General features: G+C 37.6%; 4 protein-coding genes across 6 annotated transcripts; 2 read left to right on the top strand and 2 right to left on the bottom strand.

Annotated features, from left to right (window-relative positions):
- Positions 1-220: 220 nt before the first annotated feature.
- On the top strand, positions 221-2,562 carry LOC140761444 (polygalacturonase At1g48100-like). The gene is made up of 6 exons (XM_073098769.1): positions 221-789; positions 878-1,045; positions 1,138-1,182; positions 1,273-1,480; positions 1,572-1,653; positions 1,744-2,562. The coding sequence occupies exons 1-6, from the start codon at positions 370-372 to the stop codon at positions 2,243-2,245; spliced, it is 1,425 nt and encodes a 474-aa protein (XP_072954870.1). The 5' UTR covers positions 221-369; the 3' UTR covers positions 2,246-2,562.
- Positions 2,563-2,918: 356 nt separating this feature from the next.
- LOC140761089 (uncharacterized) lies at positions 2,919-5,541 on the top strand. 2 transcript variants are annotated; one of them, XM_073098275.1, is made up of 5 exons: positions 2,919-3,011; positions 3,184-3,249; positions 3,364-3,408; positions 5,019-5,116; positions 5,242-5,541. In XM_073098275.1, the coding sequence occupies exons 2-5, from the start codon at positions 3,196-3,198 to the stop codon at positions 5,318-5,320; spliced, it is 276 nt and encodes a 91-aa protein (XP_072954376.1). In that variant the 5' UTR covers positions 2,919-3,011; positions 3,184-3,195; the 3' UTR covers positions 5,321-5,541. The 2 variants fall into 2 exon arrangements, with proteins under 2 accessions (XP_072954376.1, XP_072954377.1); XM_073098276.1 differs by having other exon boundaries at positions 2,973-3,011; positions 3,161-3,249.
- A 153-nt stretch (positions 5,542-5,694) lies between these two features.
- Positions 5,695-11,652, bottom strand: LOC140761087 (probable boron transporter 2). Of its 2 annotated transcripts, none has more exons than XM_073098273.1 (14): positions 10,776-11,652; positions 10,539-10,621; positions 10,182-10,374; positions 9,961-10,099; positions 9,411-9,576; positions 9,014-9,180; positions 8,738-8,911; positions 8,540-8,635; positions 8,309-8,446; positions 7,904-8,223; positions 7,547-7,814; positions 7,168-7,466; positions 6,495-6,547; positions 5,695-6,355 (listed from the first exon to the last, which is right to left on the bottom strand). In XM_073098273.1, exons 1-14 carry the CDS (start codon positions 10,877-10,879, stop codon positions 6,237-6,239), a joined length of 2,319 nt encoding a protein of 772 aa, XP_072954374.1. In that variant the 5' UTR covers positions 10,880-11,652; the 3' UTR covers positions 5,695-6,236. The 2 variants fall into 2 exon arrangements, with proteins under 2 accessions (XP_072954374.1, XP_072954375.1); XM_073098274.1 differs by having other exon boundaries at positions 7,168-7,463; positions 10,776-11,645.
- A 5,273-nt stretch (positions 11,653-16,925) lies between these two features.
- Positions 16,926-19,335, bottom strand: LOC140761435 (GDSL esterase/lipase LIP-4-like). Its single transcript, XM_073098752.1, has 5 exons — positions 18,857-19,335; positions 18,256-18,441; positions 17,993-18,153; positions 17,516-17,786; positions 16,926-17,381 (listed from the first exon to the last, which is right to left on the bottom strand). Exons 1-5 carry the CDS (start codon positions 19,098-19,100, stop codon positions 17,149-17,151), a joined length of 1,095 nt encoding a protein of 364 aa, XP_072954853.1. The 5' UTR covers positions 19,101-19,335; the 3' UTR covers positions 16,926-17,148.
- Positions 19,336-19,806: the final 471 nt, after the last annotated feature.

The following is a 19,806-nucleotide window of genomic DNA, read 5'->3' as shown; positions in this document are numbered from 1 at the left end:
CAACTGGTCAATCTGAGAGATTCTAAGTTAATTATTATGAGGAATTCAAGGCAGAGGTTGATGGTCTTTGTCATTCTTGGACCAACAAGGTCACACTGAAACATAACACGAGACAGAGAGAGAGAGAGAAATCTCTTAAGAGATTCATGTGAAGTAGTGAATGAGGACAAGAGAATGATGCTCCAATCACTACAAAGTTAGATGTGCATGTCACCCCTTGATGGGTCCCTTTGACTCCCCTTTATTAACACCTCAAATGCCTCTCTTCACTTCCCTCCTCTTATCCCTCTCCATCCATTTCAAATACTATGAGCTCCTGAACTAGCACTCCACCTCCTTATAAACCATAATTTTCTCTTCTTCAGATCAATGGCGACCGCGATCCTTCGCGGGCCGTCGTCGTCTTCCATTTTGATCATGATCATAATTCTCTTATCGATGTCTCGAATCTCGAATGCTAGAACGCACTATCACAAGCACAAGAGCGGCCACAAGCATGGTGTCGATAATCCCAATTACATATCTCACCCCCCTGCTGCTTCCCCTGCTGAGCCACCTTCCTCCAGTGACCATCTAAGAAACACTTCTAGCCCAGAGCCGCCTTGTGTGTTCAATGTGAGAGATTTTGGAGCAATTGGCAATGGAAACAGTGATGATACGCAAGCATTCCGGGCAGCTTGGAAGACGGCGTGCGCCGTTGAATCTGCCGTCCTCCTCGTGCCCGACGGCGTGTTCATGGTCACCTCGACCATCTTTTCTGGCCCGTGCCAGCGCGGGCTAGTCTTTCAAGTAAGCTAGTACCTCTTCTTTTTGTATTATTTTATTAGTACATTTCTTGGATTGAACTTTTATAGAAGATGTGTGGATTGGAGTGCAGGTGGATGGAGTGTTGATGCCGCCCGATGGCCCCGACTGCTGGCCGGCGTCGGACAGCAGGCGACAGTGGATCGTGTTCTATAGAGCTGATGGCATGACACTTAGAGGAGAAGGCACAATTGAAGGCAATGGAGAAGAGTGGTGGAATCTTCCGTGCAAACCACACAGAGTATGATATACACACACATATGCTTCTACTACTAATCTATACTTGTAGCACGTCTCATAGAGAGCTAAAACTGGGTTCTGATGCCATTTCAGGGTCCAAATGGATCCACATTGCCTGGACCTTGTGATAGTCCTGCGGTAAGAACCAAACTCATACACTCACTTCAAATATAATGTTTTTTTCAGTTCAATGTTACAATGATGGCCTAATTTTGTAACTTTCTTCAGTTGATTAGATTCTTCTTGAGTTATAATGTCACTGTAAAGGATCTACGAATCGAGAACAGCCCACAGTTTCATATCAAATTCGACGGCTGTGAAGGGGTACATATCGAAGGCTTATCGATAAACTCCCCTGCCTTCAGTCCTAACACCGATGGCATCCACATTGAGAACACTAAATCTGTTGCCATCTACAATTCCGTGATCAGAAATGGTAGTCGTAAATCACCATAACCAACAGTGTAACGTTTATTCTAATCAGTATATTGCAATTTGAATCAAGTGTTTGATGAAATGCCTCTCAGGTGATGACTGCATCTCTATAGGCCCCGGCTGTTCTCATGCCATCATAGAAAACGTAACATGCGGTCCTGGCCACGGCATAAGGTGTGGTGGGCTAGTAATACTCTTTCTATTGCCTTTCATAACAATCCAATCCCTTGGTGCTCTGGCTAATACGGAGAGCTCATATTGCAGCATTGGTAGCCTCGGTGTCCACAATTCGCAGGCGTGCGTCTCAAACATAACGGTACGTAATGCGAGGATCAAGAACTCCGACAATGGGGTCAGGATCAAGACATGGCAGGGCGGCACGGGCTCGGTGTCGAGCATCAGCTTCGAAAACATCCTCATGGACAATGTGAGGAACTGCATCATGATAGACCAGTACTACTGCCTAAGTAAGCAGTGCATGAACCAGACGTCGGCGGTCTACGTATCGGACGTCTCGTATACGAACATAAAGGGGACTTACGACGTAAAGAGTCCGCCGATACACTTTGCTTGCAGTGATACAATTGCATGCACTGATATAACTCTGTCTGAGGTAGAGTTACTGCCATTTGAAGGGGAAATGGTGGATGATCCCTTTTGCTGGAATGCATATGGGGTCTTGCAAACACTCACAATTCCTCCGATATACTGTTTGCAGGAAGGGAGGCCTGAGTCTCTCCAAGAGAAGCTTATCACTGGTTGCTGAACATTTTTGATTCAGCTACAGCAATTAAAAGGATAACAAACACATGTATAAATGGTCAAAGCTCAAGAGCCATGCCATGAGTTCTCATCTTTCATATACATATATTTTTCTCTTGGGAGTAAACCATCATGGGGATTGTGATTATGTCGAGGCATCAAACAAAAGCTCTCAATGAAATCTTTTGTGTCTAGGGAACTTCATGCATTTTGACAAACTCTCCTTGTAATCTTTGGACTAAAAAAGAAAACTATAAAGTATCAAATGTCACAAATAAAAAATTTGGAGTCACTTTGAATTTTGGCCAAATTATAAGGAGGTAAAATATAACTTTTTTTTCCTAATGTTTATGGGCTTTGATTGCAGAGAGAGTTCGTCAGAAAATCTGAGGAGGACCTCTATCTGATTCCACTATTTTAATGGTTTTTTTTGAACATTTCGAGAAAGTATTTTATTCGAAATGCAAGGGTCATATTAAAATTAGGAAAATAATAAGGTGTAAAATGCAATAAGTACATTAAAATATAAATTACATATTGCCCCCAGGGTAATTTTATTTTAGGGATTACCACAGGGGTCATTTATAATTAATTTATCCAATCATAAATAATATGAGCTTCGATGTCGGATTATTGTCGGATTCGGATCCTGGAAAAGCCGACCCGCATTTGTGCTGCTATCCTCTCCGTCAAAAGCATTAGCCACGCCGTATACTCTCTCCTCTTCTCGTCTTCCCACCGCGCCGCCTCCGCCGCCGCCGCTTTTAGAGGTAGAACCTTCTATCTCTAACCCCTAATACCGTTTAACTCTACTAATCCCCTATTGATGAAGTCGGAGCCCTATATATGTTGTTCCTTCGTTTCTTGTTCAAAGTCTTGAACGGATCTCAAAAAGTTTTTAGTTAATTTTGACGATTAGATGTTTGATGTTTTGCCGCAAAGGGAAAGGAAGAGATGCCTTCGCTTCAGACGGCATTGCCCCCTGAGCTTGCGGATAATGTCATCAGGGTGGGGGTTTATAACTAATTCTTTTCTTTCTTACTCTTAATGTAAAGATGATTCTTTCTCTCTCTTTTTTTCACATTTGTGATCCTAACCTTGTTTGTGCTTTTTTGCTTTTAGTTGTACCGTGAGTGCCTTAGGAGAGCTCGATTCATTGGTCACCAGGTATGCAATAAATGCTGCTTCTTTTATCCTATTAATATGTTCAATGAATTGGAATTAGTTGATGCTAACTCAAACACATGTTGGAATATTGATCTCGGTTGGTTCTTGTAATCGGATCTTTCACTGGTAAACATGGAAAGTAGATGACCGAAATTTTGATGATCTATGTTTCGTACCTTGATAGATAAATAAATAGGGAAGAGCATTTTGTTGGTATACTATAATGGTTGAAAGAAGCAAGGTTCATGCGCTCATAGTTGTAATGATCTATAAAGTAAAAGTTCTCCCTCACTGCCACCTTTACCTAAATTGCATTTGCAACTTAAAGTCCTTTTGCAGTGCCATCTAAATCAATGACATGTTTGAAAGAATTGAGTGGAGAATACTAATTACAGAAATTTAAGATTTGCATGCATATTATACTTTCTATATGGAGAAAATTGTATGGCTTGTAGAAAATCATGAAGATATGATTGAGATTGATATCAAATCTAAAGATTGCTTAGTATGCTTAACAATGTTTACTATTAAGCCCTGGCTGAGTTGTCATGGTCTCTATTATTACATGATTACAAGTGCGAACAGTGAACCTATTTAGGAGGGATTGTGCTGCCTGTTTCATTATGCCCGTGTTTTCTCTCTTCTTCCCCTCCCTCTGTAACTATAAGATCAGTTTTCTTTTTCCCCTCCACCAGCTCTGTTTAAAATATTGACCTGAAATTACTTAAATATATCCTTCAATTGTTATCGCTAGTAGGTTTCTTTCTTCAAAACGATTAACTTAGAGGTTAGTAGGAAGTTCATCTTTTATTTACTGCTTGTAGGGTTACTTACTGCTCCTAGGGCTCTTTAAGAAACTAATTTAGTATTCAAATATGTCATGAGGATGGAAGCAAAACTGAATTTTATATATATTGGTATATTGCATGTTAGAAAATAATTGGTCTTTCAACTGTCTATAATTCATAGAATTAAGAAAGATGGGTCATATTTTGTAGAACAGACAACATGAGATATAGAATAATTTTATCTTGAAAATTACTAACTGGTCAGGAGTGTATGAAGGTACTATCCGGGTCAAAATTACTAACTGGTCTGGAGTGTATGAAGGTACTATCTGGGTCCAGCTCTTATACAATCATGTGAAGCTTCTCAGGATAGGTTGTCTTGCATTGTCATTTAGCTGGAATATGTAAAAGGAGCATGTTATCATGCAGACTGCTTATTCGACTTTGTTCACACGGGGTTAGCTGAGTAGTCAGTTGCATTGGCCTATAAGCTATGTGTGGGGGGATATCCACACTGATAGTTGATTCTTTTCTTGTCTCATTATGCAATAGACCTCCTTGGTTCCCTGGTGATCGAGCATCAACCTTGACTTTTTATGGCTGGTTGCACTTTGGTAGCCCATTAGATCAACTATAGCCTATATGCCTTATTAACCACTTAGGAACCAAATAAGGTACATTGTAGGGACTGACCACTATAATTGCATCCCACCTTCCGTAAGCTCCATTAATCTAATAATCCCAATCTTAATTTCCCTTACTGTGTCAATTTGATCTGGTTATCCTAACTATTAGTTGCCTGAATTACCACCTTCTTTGCAGCAACACAATACTGAGCTTCTTGTTGGTATGGTGAGACAGCAATTCAGGAAGCACATGCATGAAACTGATCCGGAAAAGATACAGAAGTTAAAGGATGAGTAAGCTGCTGCACTCCCTTTCTTCTTAAAACACTAATCACTATTTATAAGTTCACATAGGCAATTGTCTATTGCAATGGGGCACCTTTTTATGGTTCTGAATATAACTGCCTACTACTTCGCAGTGCGGCGAGGGGCCTTATCAATCATATGCTTTATGAATCTGAGAAGATGTCTGGTCGCAAGTTCTCTGGTTCCAAATAAGTGACAGAAAATTTCACTGTATACTTGCTCAATGAATAATCGCAAGTGGCAGCTTTGCTTAATCCATTGCTACAGAATCGCTGTATTTTTCTTTAATTGTCATATTCTAGTCTGGAAGATTTTGATCTCAAATGTGATAACTTCCATATCTGTAACAGCTATAACCCAGTTAAATCCAGCTTGGTCTTGGTTCGTCAATGCAGATAACTATGTAATGTGCATATGTCTTCAAGGAACTTTTTGAGAGTCAGAAGCTTAGTGGAATTCTACCCCCAACTCATTGGTGAACCGCTGTTCATCTCATTACTCCTTGAAAACTGATGGGCAGAAGAGAGTTAACATTATAATGCTCCTGCCTCCTAGCAATCTTCGTACTCAAATCTCTGATTGTTGAAGAATCAGAGCTTCTTTTTTATGGTAAAGAACTTAAAAATTAGTCAGGTATCCTTACAAAATTTAATCTTAAGTGGGAAGTTCACCTTCAAATTGTGGTGATTGGATTTATGATCAAATGGAACCTGGCAACTCCATAGATTTACTGAATCAGTTCAGATTTTTTTTTTCTCTTTAAAAACATGCCACTCAGCCAAAGAAAGATAATGGGAGAGCTATAATAATTGATATTGTTATTCCCCGTAAACCTGAGCAAATGAAACTACTTCACAATTTCCAGTAACTATCCTTGCAGATCATGTATCGTTTCCACCATCTTTCTGAGCCCATGACTTGAAAACTACGTCCACAAGCCTATAATATAAATTTCTGCGGCTGATTACTTACACTAGATACTCATGTCAGCAACCATTTTTCTTCTCTAATTCTCCGCATACTTTGGCCTTATGATAATCGAGAGAGACAGTTTCTGCTGCAGAAGCTGCCCATTTGTCATGCATTTGAGTGCAGGTAATGCTGGCCATCAACTTGCCGGCATAGATAATGTTATTCTGCAGGTAATCAAAGCTTCATTCCACTGAAGCAATGAGTGTGTGGTTAAAAGAGGAAGCAACGACAAAATTCGTCGAAGAGAATAAATATCTGTAAGAGAAAAAAGTTAAGCAGACAATTCTTGTCGATATGGCTAAGATTCTCCTTATCGTATCGACAATGATTCGATTGATGTAATTTTCATTTGGCATATGCTGTCAGATCCTGAGAAGCTCATATATCTGGATACGAAGAGGATATGAAGAGGATAGTATCACTGTAACCCAGTAGTTTAAATCAGTCCTGTCACAGCAAAGGTTATGAGTTCAATTCCCTTATGAATGTTGAGATCCATGAGGGTTGACATAATTATTCAACCTATTCGATGGGGAGAGTTTAGTCTCTTTTGTCTAGCATATGATTAAACTAAAACTCATAATCTATCAAACAAAACAAATAATATAGAAAAATTGACAAAAACTAAAGAGTATTTGTTTTAAGAGAAATCTATAAAAACTAGAATAAGAATATTTGTCTTTTTAAATTTTAATAGTTGGTTAACTTTAAAGAGTATTAAATCAAAAGATAAAAGATTTAAAAGATACACGTACAAAGATCATGTGTTTATCAATTTCAGAGAGGCATACTTTTGAATAGTATATATGCAACAAAAACCCAACAAAGAAAGTACTATGGCATTTTGGATGTTGTAAGTTATCTGCTATTCAGATCTCAGATTACATAAGACTCCTCCAACTTGAGGAGAGAAGGAAAAGTAAACAGTAGATATTTTATACACTGGCAGGCTATAAGCGTAACTGGTGGAAAATAGAAGCACAATATATCCACTAAAGACAAACATATAAGTATATAACCATGCTAGCAACACAGTAAACAACTGATCTGGGGCAAAGCTTTCTTACTGCTTTGAAGTTGCACCTTCCCCCAACTTGGATGGTCTGATTTCTCCTGTTCTTGGACTAATTGGTCCTCTTCCACCCATCTGAGGACTATGCTCCTGCCTCAGTTCGTTTACTCGTGGGCTGTGTGCCCTCTCAGATAATCGTGGGCTATGAAGACCCTGAAAATCTGTAACTGGTGTTGCATTTGAGCTAGTAACTTTCGGGCTATGCATATGTTTAATCTCACCACGGCTTCTGGTGACTATGTCATCTAGGATCTCCCCGCTTGCTGCCTGCCTCGTGCCAATGTCGACCTCCTGCTAGAAGCAAAATAACATGATAATCAGTGTATAAAGATTCACTATGGTTTGATTAAACTGGTATCAAATATTGAGCTAACCATTGCAAGATTGAATGGTATAGCTGGTGATTCTTCATATTCTGCAGCATCTAAGTCTGTAAGATGTGCCCCTTTGAAGAGCTTGGGAAGAATGTACTGTCTTACAGGAATTAGAAGCATGATCATAAGTGGGAAAAGGACCCCAGCTATCGGAATCCATGTTATTCCGAAGCACACAAGCAAATAAGCTGTCTGGAAAAGCGTAAAAGTAGCAATCATCTTAAAAGGCACAGTCTCCACAAAAGTTGCATGGTACTCTTCAAGCACTCTGTAAGATAAAAACCAGTTAGTGCTCTAGCATCCAACACTGAGACAGAGAGTAAAACAACTAGAGAGTAAGGTTAAGGTGAAAGATACTTGAATCTTCTACTGGGAGCAGTGAAGAGCAGGAGAATCCTGTCCCAGAACTGGTTTCCTGGTAAGCTTTCAATGGCCATGAAGGCAAAGTAACCCCAAAGAACAGAGGTTGGTATCTTTTTAAGGATAGGCATGGCTGCAACGCACCCTCCTACCATCATGGCCTGAAGCAAGTTGCTTAACCGCTGTTCTTTTACCTCAACAGGCAATAGATCGTCTATCTCCTTTTCTATATCAAATACTGACTCGTCTACTGGAGCATCAAAATGTCCCATGCTTGAAGCCATTTGGATTGTGGAGTCCTTCAGTTCCTTCAGTTTCTGTATGTACAACTCAACTTATTTAATAATAAGGAAAGAAAGACCATAAAAAACACAGATGAGCACCAAGAAAACTTTCTCATACTCGAGCAGACTGTTCTTGGTAGATCAATGGAGTCTGCATCTGCTGATATGCATCTTGCATATTACCATACAACTGGCTTAAGCTTGAATTTTTCTGCATACTCTGGCGTGCAGTGGCCACTAGTCGATTGCGGAGAAGCTGGAGGGTCATATTGGGCCAAAATTTGCAATAAATTGGCATGAGAAGCAGAATTTTTCTTGCTCAAAGTTGATGCAAACTTGGTTACCTTACCTGTTGCTTGAGAGTAGCTAGACTCTTCGTGTGCATTGGAGATTGTGGAATGACCCCATTGGACGGGGGAATTCCAATAAGGCCACATAACAGAGTCTGTCATAGAACAACTAAATCAGTGAATCAATGGCCAGAAGCTATCTTTGCACTGACAGAAATGTAACAAGTAGGCAGTTTAGGGATGGAGAAAGAACACACCAGAAATCCTAGAAGAAGCAGATCATAATGAAATGATGGTGGTTTTCTCAAATTGAACTCCTGCTGCTGAGCAAGTTGAGATGCTACACTGTGATCAAAATAGTACAAAACTGCTATCATTGTGGCTGGTATAAAAGCTCCAAATATGTAGATAAAAGGCACATGTGGCATGTCCTGTCAAAGGAGAAAACAAAATCATAAGCAAATGTGACCAACCAAAAGTTGATTATTTATGGAAGATTATATGATCCATTTAACCAAGCAAAGAAAGCATGCCTTGACAACTGCCCAATTCTTGTAGGCTCCAGGTGACCATGGATTTGGGCTAAAAAGGCGCCTAGGGATCCCTTTTGGAATGTCACCAGAAGGTATATAAGAAACTCCTGTCCAGACAAGGACCATAAGTGGCACTCCATAGTCCGCAATGAAACCTCGCAAAGTACCTGCAAGTAGTGAAAATATTTGACTTAGATACTTAAGAAAACGGAAAACCACTTAGATAAGACTTTGCAGAACTAATCAAGAGAAAATACTTTTAAGTGATCTGCCAAGTAAGACGAAGGTAATTGAGTTTTACAGCTTAAGTATGTTGCAGTAACATTTACTACACGTAAATCACCACGAGAAGTTTCAATTGTTATATGAAATATGTCTAGCTGACTATCATGCATACCAGTTCCATAGCGCCATGATCGTGCCTTCCTACTTTTTAGTGCAGTCAGCAAAAGACCAAATGAGAGGACTAGAGCAAACATCCCATTCGCAAACCTCCAAGACGGAACAAATTCCAGTGCTCTTGGATTTTCTCTTTTGGGTATATGGAACTCATCAACAAGCCCCTGGAAAATAGATCCAAGCAATTATAGAGAGTGGTGTATGAGGTGCTTTACAGTTAAATTTGGCCACTACCAGCAGTTAGAGTTCAGGGAACTAGCTCTTCTTCATTCTTGATCAATTGAAGATATCATTGTTACGTGTGTGATTTCAATATTCTTTCTTGCCTCTCTACTACTTTTTTTTTTGGGTATCAAAAGTACATTTGTCCACAGAAAATAATATTGATGTTCATACGTAAAGTTCTTTAGTTTAACTCCAATTTATAAGTAACAAAATATGAGCATACCTGATGTAATATTCCACTTCATATAATTGTACAGCTTTAATATACTCCATGGACAAATCACTAATACAAATTCAAAAGGCAAGCCTGTTATGATGCTTACCTTAATAGCTTGCTGCATGAAGAGCATAGCAATCAGCAGGCCGAACAACTCACCAGCTATGCGGGTAAATCTATTAATAATAGAGCATGCACCTAGTATGGCCATTAAGAACAGCAAGAAGGAAGTCCACACGCATACCCTAAAACATATGAAGAAAGATGTAAATCATGAGCACAAGTTCAATAGATGTATTTTATCCTTAAGAGATAAATACAACTTACCAACCAGTCCAAGCTAGAAACATCCTTGGACCCAAATCGGTTCTATTTTTGGCAAAGTTAAACATGAAGGTGTACATAAGCACTGTGGGCTCTGCAACTCCAAGAATCAGCAAAGGCTGACCTCCTATAATCGAATGGATGATGCCACAAAGAGCAGTTGATGCCAATGTTTGCACTGCTGTTAGGACTCCATCTGCCAATACCATTTTTTATTTTATAAAAGTGTGTGTGGAAATCTCAGCACCAAATAATTCATTCATAGTAGATCAGAGCATCTTAAGGCACCAAATTATCGTTCAAATTTAATATAAGCAGCAGCAAAAGAAAAAGGCTGTTAAAAAATCTATAATCTTGTACCAGTATCTCTCTCCAACTGCTCTCCGAATGATATCACTGGAATTGCTGATGCGAAAAATATATATGTCGTCGGAGCCAAAATCCTGGACAGTGGACACAGAAAACTGTCAAGGATGAATGAACATGTTTTTTTTACTTGTAGGATAAAGTTATTTTGAGATCATTCTGCAAAAAGATATGTCGTCTACAACTCCAAAATCCAAATAGATGAAAAAAAGGTATCACCATAACCATTACCTGATGCCTGCGCTGAAGCCACCAGCCCAGTCTTGTTTGTAGCACATCAGTCTTCCTCGAAGATCATTCTTGATGCCACGAAAAGGTACAAATGTTTCCTCCATGATATTTTCAAATGTTTCCTCTCTCTCTCTCTCTCTCTCTCTCTCTCTAGAATTGTACAATATATTGATTCTACTAAATGAGGCAGATATGAGTCAATTATATTAAGAAAAATATGAATCTATGACTACATGGTTTGGCTTCTAAATCAGCTACATTAAAAGAAATCTCCAAAAAATTGAGAAAGAGTTTCAGGGTCTGTCGCCTAAGTTAGATCCATGAAGAAGCTGATAAAATTGTTTCAGAAACTGAGAAAAAAACATTCCAGGTAACAAAACAAAAAAAAGGGTTAATGAGTTCACTAACAAGATGAACAATGATTGCTTCTGATGAAGAAGCAACCAGAAACTCCAAACCAGAGAAAAATGAAGTTCACAATTACATATTTCAGACCTCCAGATTACCAATCTATACTCTCAAGAAAACAAGCCAAACTCCAGTACCCAAACAACACTACTAACTAAAACCTACAAATCCCAAGAGCATTGGTTTATTCAACCCAAGATCAACCAAAGCTTCTGCTGGCATTAGGTTTTCTACCATTAAACTGGGGCAGATGAAAGCTCTCAGAATTCTAGAGAGTAAGGGGGTTCTCTCAATATATAAGGCTGGGAAAGGTTACAGAAGGAAAATGTGCAAATGATGCAGAGCAATGTGGTCAATTGGGACTATGTTATAACATCACTATCAGGGCCTAAAAGATTCAAACAATTAAATACCTGATAATAGAGTGCAATACTGAGGAGAGTAACTACAAAACAAATATTTAGAAATGGTTGTGGAGTAGCTAAGAGCACATACTAGGTAAAAGAAAAAGGGAGGAGAGCATATACTCTGGGCAAATGAAAAAAGATATGTGGATCCCAACTGGATATGGTGTGTCTCACTGTTATGTGTTAATATGTATGAGAGAGATAAAGAGAGAGAGAAAAAGGAGAGAAGGAGGGGGTTAAAAGCTTGCCCTAAAATATGGACTAGACTGAAAAGGTTGCATCTGATGCTCCTTCACAAAGGCTTGGGCTTGGCCAGTTGCCAGTCCATACCAACCTGGCTGGAAGAAACAGCCTACCAGATTCTGAAATGTATTTATTTGTCTGTATAGCTCCATTGTTTGAGTTTTAGTTTGGCCACTTCAATAGGTTCAAATAGGCAGTTTTTATTTTTGTTTGATTGATCATGAGCTCGTAGACAAAAGGGGTAGACCTATATACAACTTGGTCAATTTATATATATTTTAAAAACAAGTCATAGTAAGTCTATATGGTACATATATAATGCCTTGATGAAAACAGCTGCTCAATATTAACCCTAATAACTTTCGTCAAAAGTCGGTAAAACTCAATCATCATAACGACAATGGTGACTTATAGACTGTTTATTTTGGATCAAAAATTAAGTTAGCAAATACAATAAATAGATATGTATATTGCATATTTATTGACAACTAATTCTGAGAGAGCTTATTTAGATAAGTCACTAGATGCAAGTGATTATATGTGATTGACCATGCGGAGAAAGGAACACCGGAGAGTCATAGGATTTCAGCAGGTATGATCTAAATTATCGGTTATATGTGATTGACGTCCTATTGTACATTCAATGATGTGTTTGGATTGAATCCCAATTTAGATCCCCAAGAAGTATTTAGAATTTGTAAATTTATGTGGTACAACCGTACAATATACATGTTAAGTATTAGATTTATTTTTTATTTTTAGTCTAACTTCGTGACGAGAGTTCCCAAAAAAAAAAGTTAATAGTCTTTATGGAACTTTATTATTTATTTTCAAAAAGGAGTCAATTGTAAGTGGAAAAAAAAAATTAATGTGAATTCAGTTCAAGCCAATGAAGGAGGTGGTGATTTGCAAAACGGATCAGAGGGAAAACTCCAAAATTATTCTTAAGTTCTCACTCATTTGTTAGCAAACATACAGTAGTAAGATACAATATCTTTATGAAGTACCAAACATCCTATGGACATCAACACAGATCCCACTTACAGATCAATTGACATTTGTGTGTTGCTTATTTCTATATTCTCTTTTGAGAAGGTACTTATCTCCTTTGTTAATGTAGTCCCCATCATCTGCACTAAAGTTGTGTCACTAACAATGCAGGAAAAATATAATAAATTTGATACACAAAGATAGCAGCTGTTATGGCCTTCTTAATTGAATATCACAATTTGAGCCTCTCTCTCCTCTTAGATGATGCCAGCATGCTCATAGGATATATAGCAGCAATTCCATCACCACTTGTTCTGCATCTCAAAACTTTATATTGGCTTTGCCTTTGGGCCATGAACTCCCAAGGGGAATGAAACTAGAAGATTTTGGTCTCACTGATATCTTTCTCTCTCTCTCTCTCTTTCTTTTTGTGTGTCTGTGTGGCATTGATATCTTAATAGAGCATTATTTATTACCTAAGCAAGAAGTCTGTTAAAAATAAAATATATTTACAAAGAAACCTCTCCCTAATTTGACTAAAAGTATAGTTAGTGGTATCGCGAGAAAAAGCGAAAAAAAAACCTAGTTTTCTGTTGTCTTCTTAAGAATTTTTTATATAATTATCATAAAAACAACTTTAATATATCAAAAGATTTGATCTCTCTCAAAAATGGCATTCTCTTAGTTAAATCTAACTAATCACAGTTAAAAGTGAACTTGAAATAATAAAAGACCATTTTGTCATGATATATATTGCTTAAAATGGCTGATTATCATAGTATAAGAAAAGAATTTTTTTAAGGCAGGAAAAAAAATTAGTGATGCAGATCTTACACTCGAAATTTCAAGAAAGAATGATATTTTAGTCATTTACCTATATTTATTAGTTTTAACAACCATAAGTTAGGAATATTATATAAATATTTTGGTAAAAGCTAACCATAACGACAAGTGTAAATTATAATAGTTTAGAGAGTGCAGAGATAATTATAATATTTTAAAATATGTTAGTATACCAATTATGTAAAAAAAAAAAAACCCTAAATTTAAGGAATCTCATGGCATCAGTTTAAAATAAATGGTGTAATGTTAGGACAAACATCATGCTAGCCCCATCATATAAATGATCATTTCTTTCAGTTAGACATCACAATTTGTAGTGGCTTACAGAAATGATCACTTATCACATCAGTTTCCAGATTCAGAACATACCTTGTATTACTTTCATAATATATTTTAACTCTTAGTCACTCATGTGGGCATTCTACTTCTATAGCCAGTTGAATTTTACTTTAGGATCTTGTCAGTATCACTAGAGCTTATGCTCTCATGAGCTGCCTCCTTTCAATATCAAACTCATCAATTTTCAACATTTTGGTTTGCTTGCAACTCAATTAAGTTCTCTACATTGCTTTGGAACATCCATTCATTTTGCTTACTAAACTTGGCAAGAAAATTGACTTAGTATGCAGTTTGCAAGAACAGTTGATGGAAATATTTAGGATCATTTTTTTTCGCATCCTCTGCAGTTCCGACTGCAAAAATAAACGATAAGTAGTTCAGCAAGCTGCCAAGCGGAGTCGAATCTGATACCTGTTACCTTTGAATTTTTGTCGAAAACTACCATGCTTTTGATAAATGACAACTGAAAAGAATTGCAGCAAGATGGAAAGCAACCACCTGAGATGTGCATTCCTCTAAAATATTTTGAATCCTATCTTGCTACCAACTTTTAGTTCTACAGACAATAAACAACTCTTTCTGCTTTCTGGTTTACCAATAGGGACACTACTACACTATATTTAACTGAATTATTTTGATTGCATACTTTTCTCTTTGATGTTATGCTTGATCAGCTTCATATGTAAATCTCATGATGCAATGTATGTTACAAAGTATATGATTAAACATAAAGCAAGACATGAATGACAGCTCAATTATGTACAATGTATTATTATCCTAAAGGTGTTCATATGCACCTTTGAGTTCCAATCACTCAAAGAAAGCTTGCATCCTAGCGCATAAAAACAAAAGGATGCCATCAGCACTATTCCAAACCTTTGGCCCTCGCAATTTGATAAGGAAATTAGTACTCCTATCTCAACTGCACAGCATCATCCATGAGCTCACTTCACCTAAGACACCCACCACCCCTATCATAAGAAGATAACTTTAAATGCCCTTTCACGAGTTTTCAATGTATCACCAACCAATACAACTTCTGCATATGTGAAGGTAGCTATTGGTGCAAAAGGGTTCGCTGATCGATGATGTGATCTTGTTCAGATTTTGACATTTGACATTGTTAGAGAGAGTCCATAGTGTAAATTTCTTATCTAAGATTCTGTATACCCTGAAGTTCCTTTTAGGTGATTTGTAGGACAAAAATGTTATGCAATTTGATATATTCAGATGATATATCTGAGAACTTAAAAAGGAAAGAGGGAGAGAGAGAGATAAGCATTATAATGATGAAATTCCACAAGCACAAGTTACATCATGGTGGCTAGTGAAGTGGGAACCTACTAACTCAGGCAATTTGCTGCCAGCTTTCTTCTTATCTTATGTAAACAACCCTTTTGAGAAAGAGATATCCATAAAGCAAAGTGTATTAGCAGCACATTGTATTAAGCTCCTAAAAAGTCGACAGTTTGTTCTGCGATCCACGATAAGGCTATGCTGTTTAATATATATCTTGTTCATAACTAAGACTAAAAAGAAGAACACAAAGGTAGGATATTTGCTACTCATTGAATGCTTTATGAGATTCTGAGCAAAATCCTTTCTTTCAGGTAGGTGTTTGGTCTAGAACCATAGCAATCTGAATGATATTATTCTGACAAGAAAGAAAGCAGAAACAAAGTGCAAGTCTTTTTTCTTGTTCCTATCTGATATCTCTAACTTATTCATATTTAACTAAAATCGAATAAAATATGGATGTGTTCAATACTCATAGGATGAGCAGGATATAATACTCCATGGATATTTTCACCAAGCTTCTTGCTTTGATGACTTTGATATTATGTGCCATCATGTGTTAGGTAGGAAGTGGTGAGTCATAGTCTATCAAAACATTTGTTAGAAATCAATCACCATTTTAGTGAGAGAGTTTTAGTGATTGGTGTAGAACTCAATGATGTGATCTTTGACTCGTCCCTCTTCTCTTGCTCCTGTATAGAGTTGAATGAAATAATTGGAGATAGGAGTGGATGTCAACTCTGTAAACTCCAATAGTACTGAACATGGTGATGAACTCAAAGAGTAAGAAAAACTTGATTATTCCAACAATAGACATCAAACCCTGTGAACTTGACTATTCCATAATTTCATAAGTCCCATAGTACGATTGTATTATTGAGACCAAATGGACCAATTGTGTCTTATTTATTTTTGGCTGACAGATGGAACAAAGATGAAGGCCCCAGTTGTTGGTTACTTTAGACCAAATTATTATACAAAGATACATTTGAATGAGATAAATTTTTAATGGGAGATTAAACAAAGGAAATTGAGGAAGGAAAAGTCAAGCATGGAGGCGTCAATTCGCTGAATCTTACAAAAGGAGGATGAACAATTCAAGATTGTTTTTTTTTCTTAAATGATAATTTAGCAATTTTTTTAATCCTTCAGAGTTTTGAAATGGCAGGACAATTTTGAGGCATCCATCTCCAGAAGAGTTAGATGTTAAATTCACTGAAACTAACTTTCTCTAACCGCAAGAATAAAACTGCCGGCACACTTCAGTTTAGTTGATACATAAAAATTTTGGTGAATTTTATCACTCAACAATATCAACCTAAATCTATAAAGATTCCATCTAACTTTACTCCATTAATCCATTTCAGAGATTTTCAAATTTATTTATTTACCTTGGGATTGCTTGGGATTGATCACAAAACAACATTTGGATTTGGAGGATAAAGTGATCAAGCAATCAGCTGAACCTACAATAAGGATTCTCTTATATAGACGCTACGAACAATCTGATTTGCGCAAATGATCCACATGGAACAGTGATATATGAAGAATGCGAAAACATTAGTCTCCATATTATACTTCTTATCACAAGACAAATTCATGCTAAACGTATTATCTTTAGGATTAGCAACAAAACAATCTTGTCACATAAGGGAAGGTAAGGAAGATCCTATTATTATTGGCAACCATAACAATGGAAATGACAACCGATCTTATAGTCTCAATTATTTATAGAATTTCCATAGTATGACTGAAAACTTATTATCTGAGAGAAGAGTGAAAGAGAGAAACATTTGAAGCAAGTATATCTATAATCTCTTTCTCAGGGTTCACTGACACAAATAATGTCAGGCTTTGAAGAAAGAATCGAATTTAATCTTTGGCTTGGAGTAGTTCGAAGTAAGTATCTGGGAAGCCACTACGGAATTAGCAGCTTCTGAGTAATGAACACCATCCCAGCTTATGTATTTGGATCCATCACTGCAGACTTGGTAGCCTGGAGATAGACAAGTTATGTTTGGATTGTAGTTGTAAGGAGGTCCACCGGAGCCACAACACGCCATCAATGGATTTACAAAGCCTAGATAAAAAGTTTCAGAGTGTCACATTCAGAGAAGCATTTCAGAAAACAAAAGATTAACATATCTTGATTTATCTGTATACATATATGATCTTAAAGCATAAAATTATTCGACAAAAAAAACTTGTACTTACCATATTTGTTGGGGTTTGCTATAAGATCGTACTTAATCGCGTAAATATCAGTGTAAACAACTGTCGCATTCTTCAGTTCTGAACTCAATTCATTGCAGAGATTGCTCAATTCAGCATTGAATTTCTTGGCAGCATTGTTGTAGGTCATGAGACATCCATTTGCATCAAGATCGCTATCATTTGACCTTGGCAACGCGAGATTTTGAGGTAAGCAACCCAAAGGGCCAGTGTTGTGTATCCAAAAGTTTCTTCCACCATTGTCATACAAAGTCTACATTTGAATTAATAGAACAGAAAAAAAAAAGTTACATGGAAGCTAACACAAATAAATTTCTCAAAAAAGATCGCAAATCCATTATGATAGATAAAGTCAGATTATAACACTAAGATCTGAGAACGAATAAGATACTTGATGAACACACTGCAATGAAGAAGCGACTATTATTTGCAAAAATTGCTGAGAAATGGTAGACATACCTGAACAACATTCCTTATCTCAGCAATGACGAAGGGTATTCTTACAAGCACTTGATCAAACGTAAAGTGGAAAAAGAATGCAGCAGCTAGATCAGTCTGCCCCATGTCTATGGTGTAGAGTGCATTCTTGAAATCTTCCTCACTGAGCAATCCTTTTGAGCCTGTAAACACACTAGCATTGATCAATTCGAATTGCTTGCATGAGGAGCTCTAGCTCTACATGTCAAGATTGCAAAAAATTAAGTAGGAGCTATGCTGCTCACCTTGCTTGATAAGATCTAGAGATCGAGATTTGAAATGAAGGAACTGCTGCGACTGCATGTACAATGCAAAGGGACGATCTCTCGGTAGCGACGTCGAACCGGAAATGGCGAAATTCGCTCCGTTGCGGAAATCTGACTGCAGTGACTCCAGATATGGGCTCAAAAAACTGGTATTCAAACTCTCACCTGATGAACGATGGCAATATAAGCAAGGCCACACACACTTTAACAACACTACTCATTTGATAACATTCACCAACTACTGCATCAGGCTTGTTTATTCACTAGACATGAAAAAGAACTTAAGCTCTGACTCGGGTTTAACTCTACTCAGACTCGATGCGTAAATAAGATGATCCAAATTGAGTAGCCTGAGTGGAGCTAAAACATAGACATTGTATAATGTTTGGATGAAAACTCACTGGCGTTTCCCTTCCCAAGTCTCAGCCAAAACAAAAGAAAGAAGAAGAAGAAGAAGTTGGGCCTTTTTGCACATGACCACCAACATCTATGACTTATTGCAAAAGACCCCTTCCTTTGGACATTCTTTTGCGCATATATGCAAATATGTCTAAGAAGTGTTAAAAGAGAAGTACGTAACAGAGGAAATCGATGATGAGGCGGCCGTCGCAGGGCCGCCCGGTGGACCGGTGGAAGAAGACGCGGCCGTCGGGCAACGGAAAATTTACCCCAAAACCGGCGGTGAAGCCGCCGGTATCGGAATTGGAGTCGCCAAAATTGAATAGTATTGGACTACGTCTCCCGCATGCTACGGAGTACTCCACCATTACCACCATAAGAAGAAACCAAACCCCAACTCCAACTCCTCCATTACCTCTATCCATCTCTTAGCTTCTTCTTCTTCTTCTTCTTCTTAGCTTCTTCTTCTTCTTCTTCTTCTTAGCTTGCCATGATGTGGTGTTTGATTCTTATATGGGAAAAAGAAGGGCAGGGGGATTGATTAATGGACGTTTCTATTCACTCGTAATCTTTCTACTGCTTGCCGTTGCGTCTTGCGAAGAGAGAGAAACGGAGAGCTTTTGATTGATTAAAGGAGGTACGAACACAAAAGAACGTACCTCAAACTCCATTCCATTACAAGTTACCAATTCGTCTAAGTAGGTTTTAACCTTAATTACTTGGGTATATATTTTGGTGTGCAAATAGCTTGAAGTTTCAACTGGAGAGGAAACAGTAACTGTTAAAGGAAAAAACTAAATGTGAAACTTAATTCTAATTTTGATATTTATTTGGGCCATAATAATAGACTGGAACTATTCTATTTTCGCCTAAAATAGTCTATCTTTTCTAGGAGTCAAAAACTGAAACTAACTGAAATAAACTTCAAACTGTAAACCCTAGTTTGGAAAGAAAACTATAAATGGAAACTGAAATGCTGCAAGTGTGGGCGAGAGAACTGGTTCACTTGGAGCTGTAGAGCTGACTGCAGGAATTTCTTACATATGGTACTCGGCAGCCCGCCATTGGCTTGCCAAATTATTTATCTTTTGACTGGATAACCCGGAGTTATTCTTTGCAAAATAGTAATGA

This window comes from Typha angustifolia, chromosome 6 (assembly GCF_048772165.1).
Source record: "Typha angustifolia cultivar Huaian chromosome 6, ASM4877216v1, whole genome shotgun sequence".
Lineage (NCBI taxonomy): Eukaryota > Viridiplantae > Streptophyta > Magnoliopsida > Poales > Typhaceae > Typha > Typha angustifolia.
Note: the sequence above shows the minus strand (reverse complement) of the source record. Positions and strands in the feature narration are given on the sequence as shown.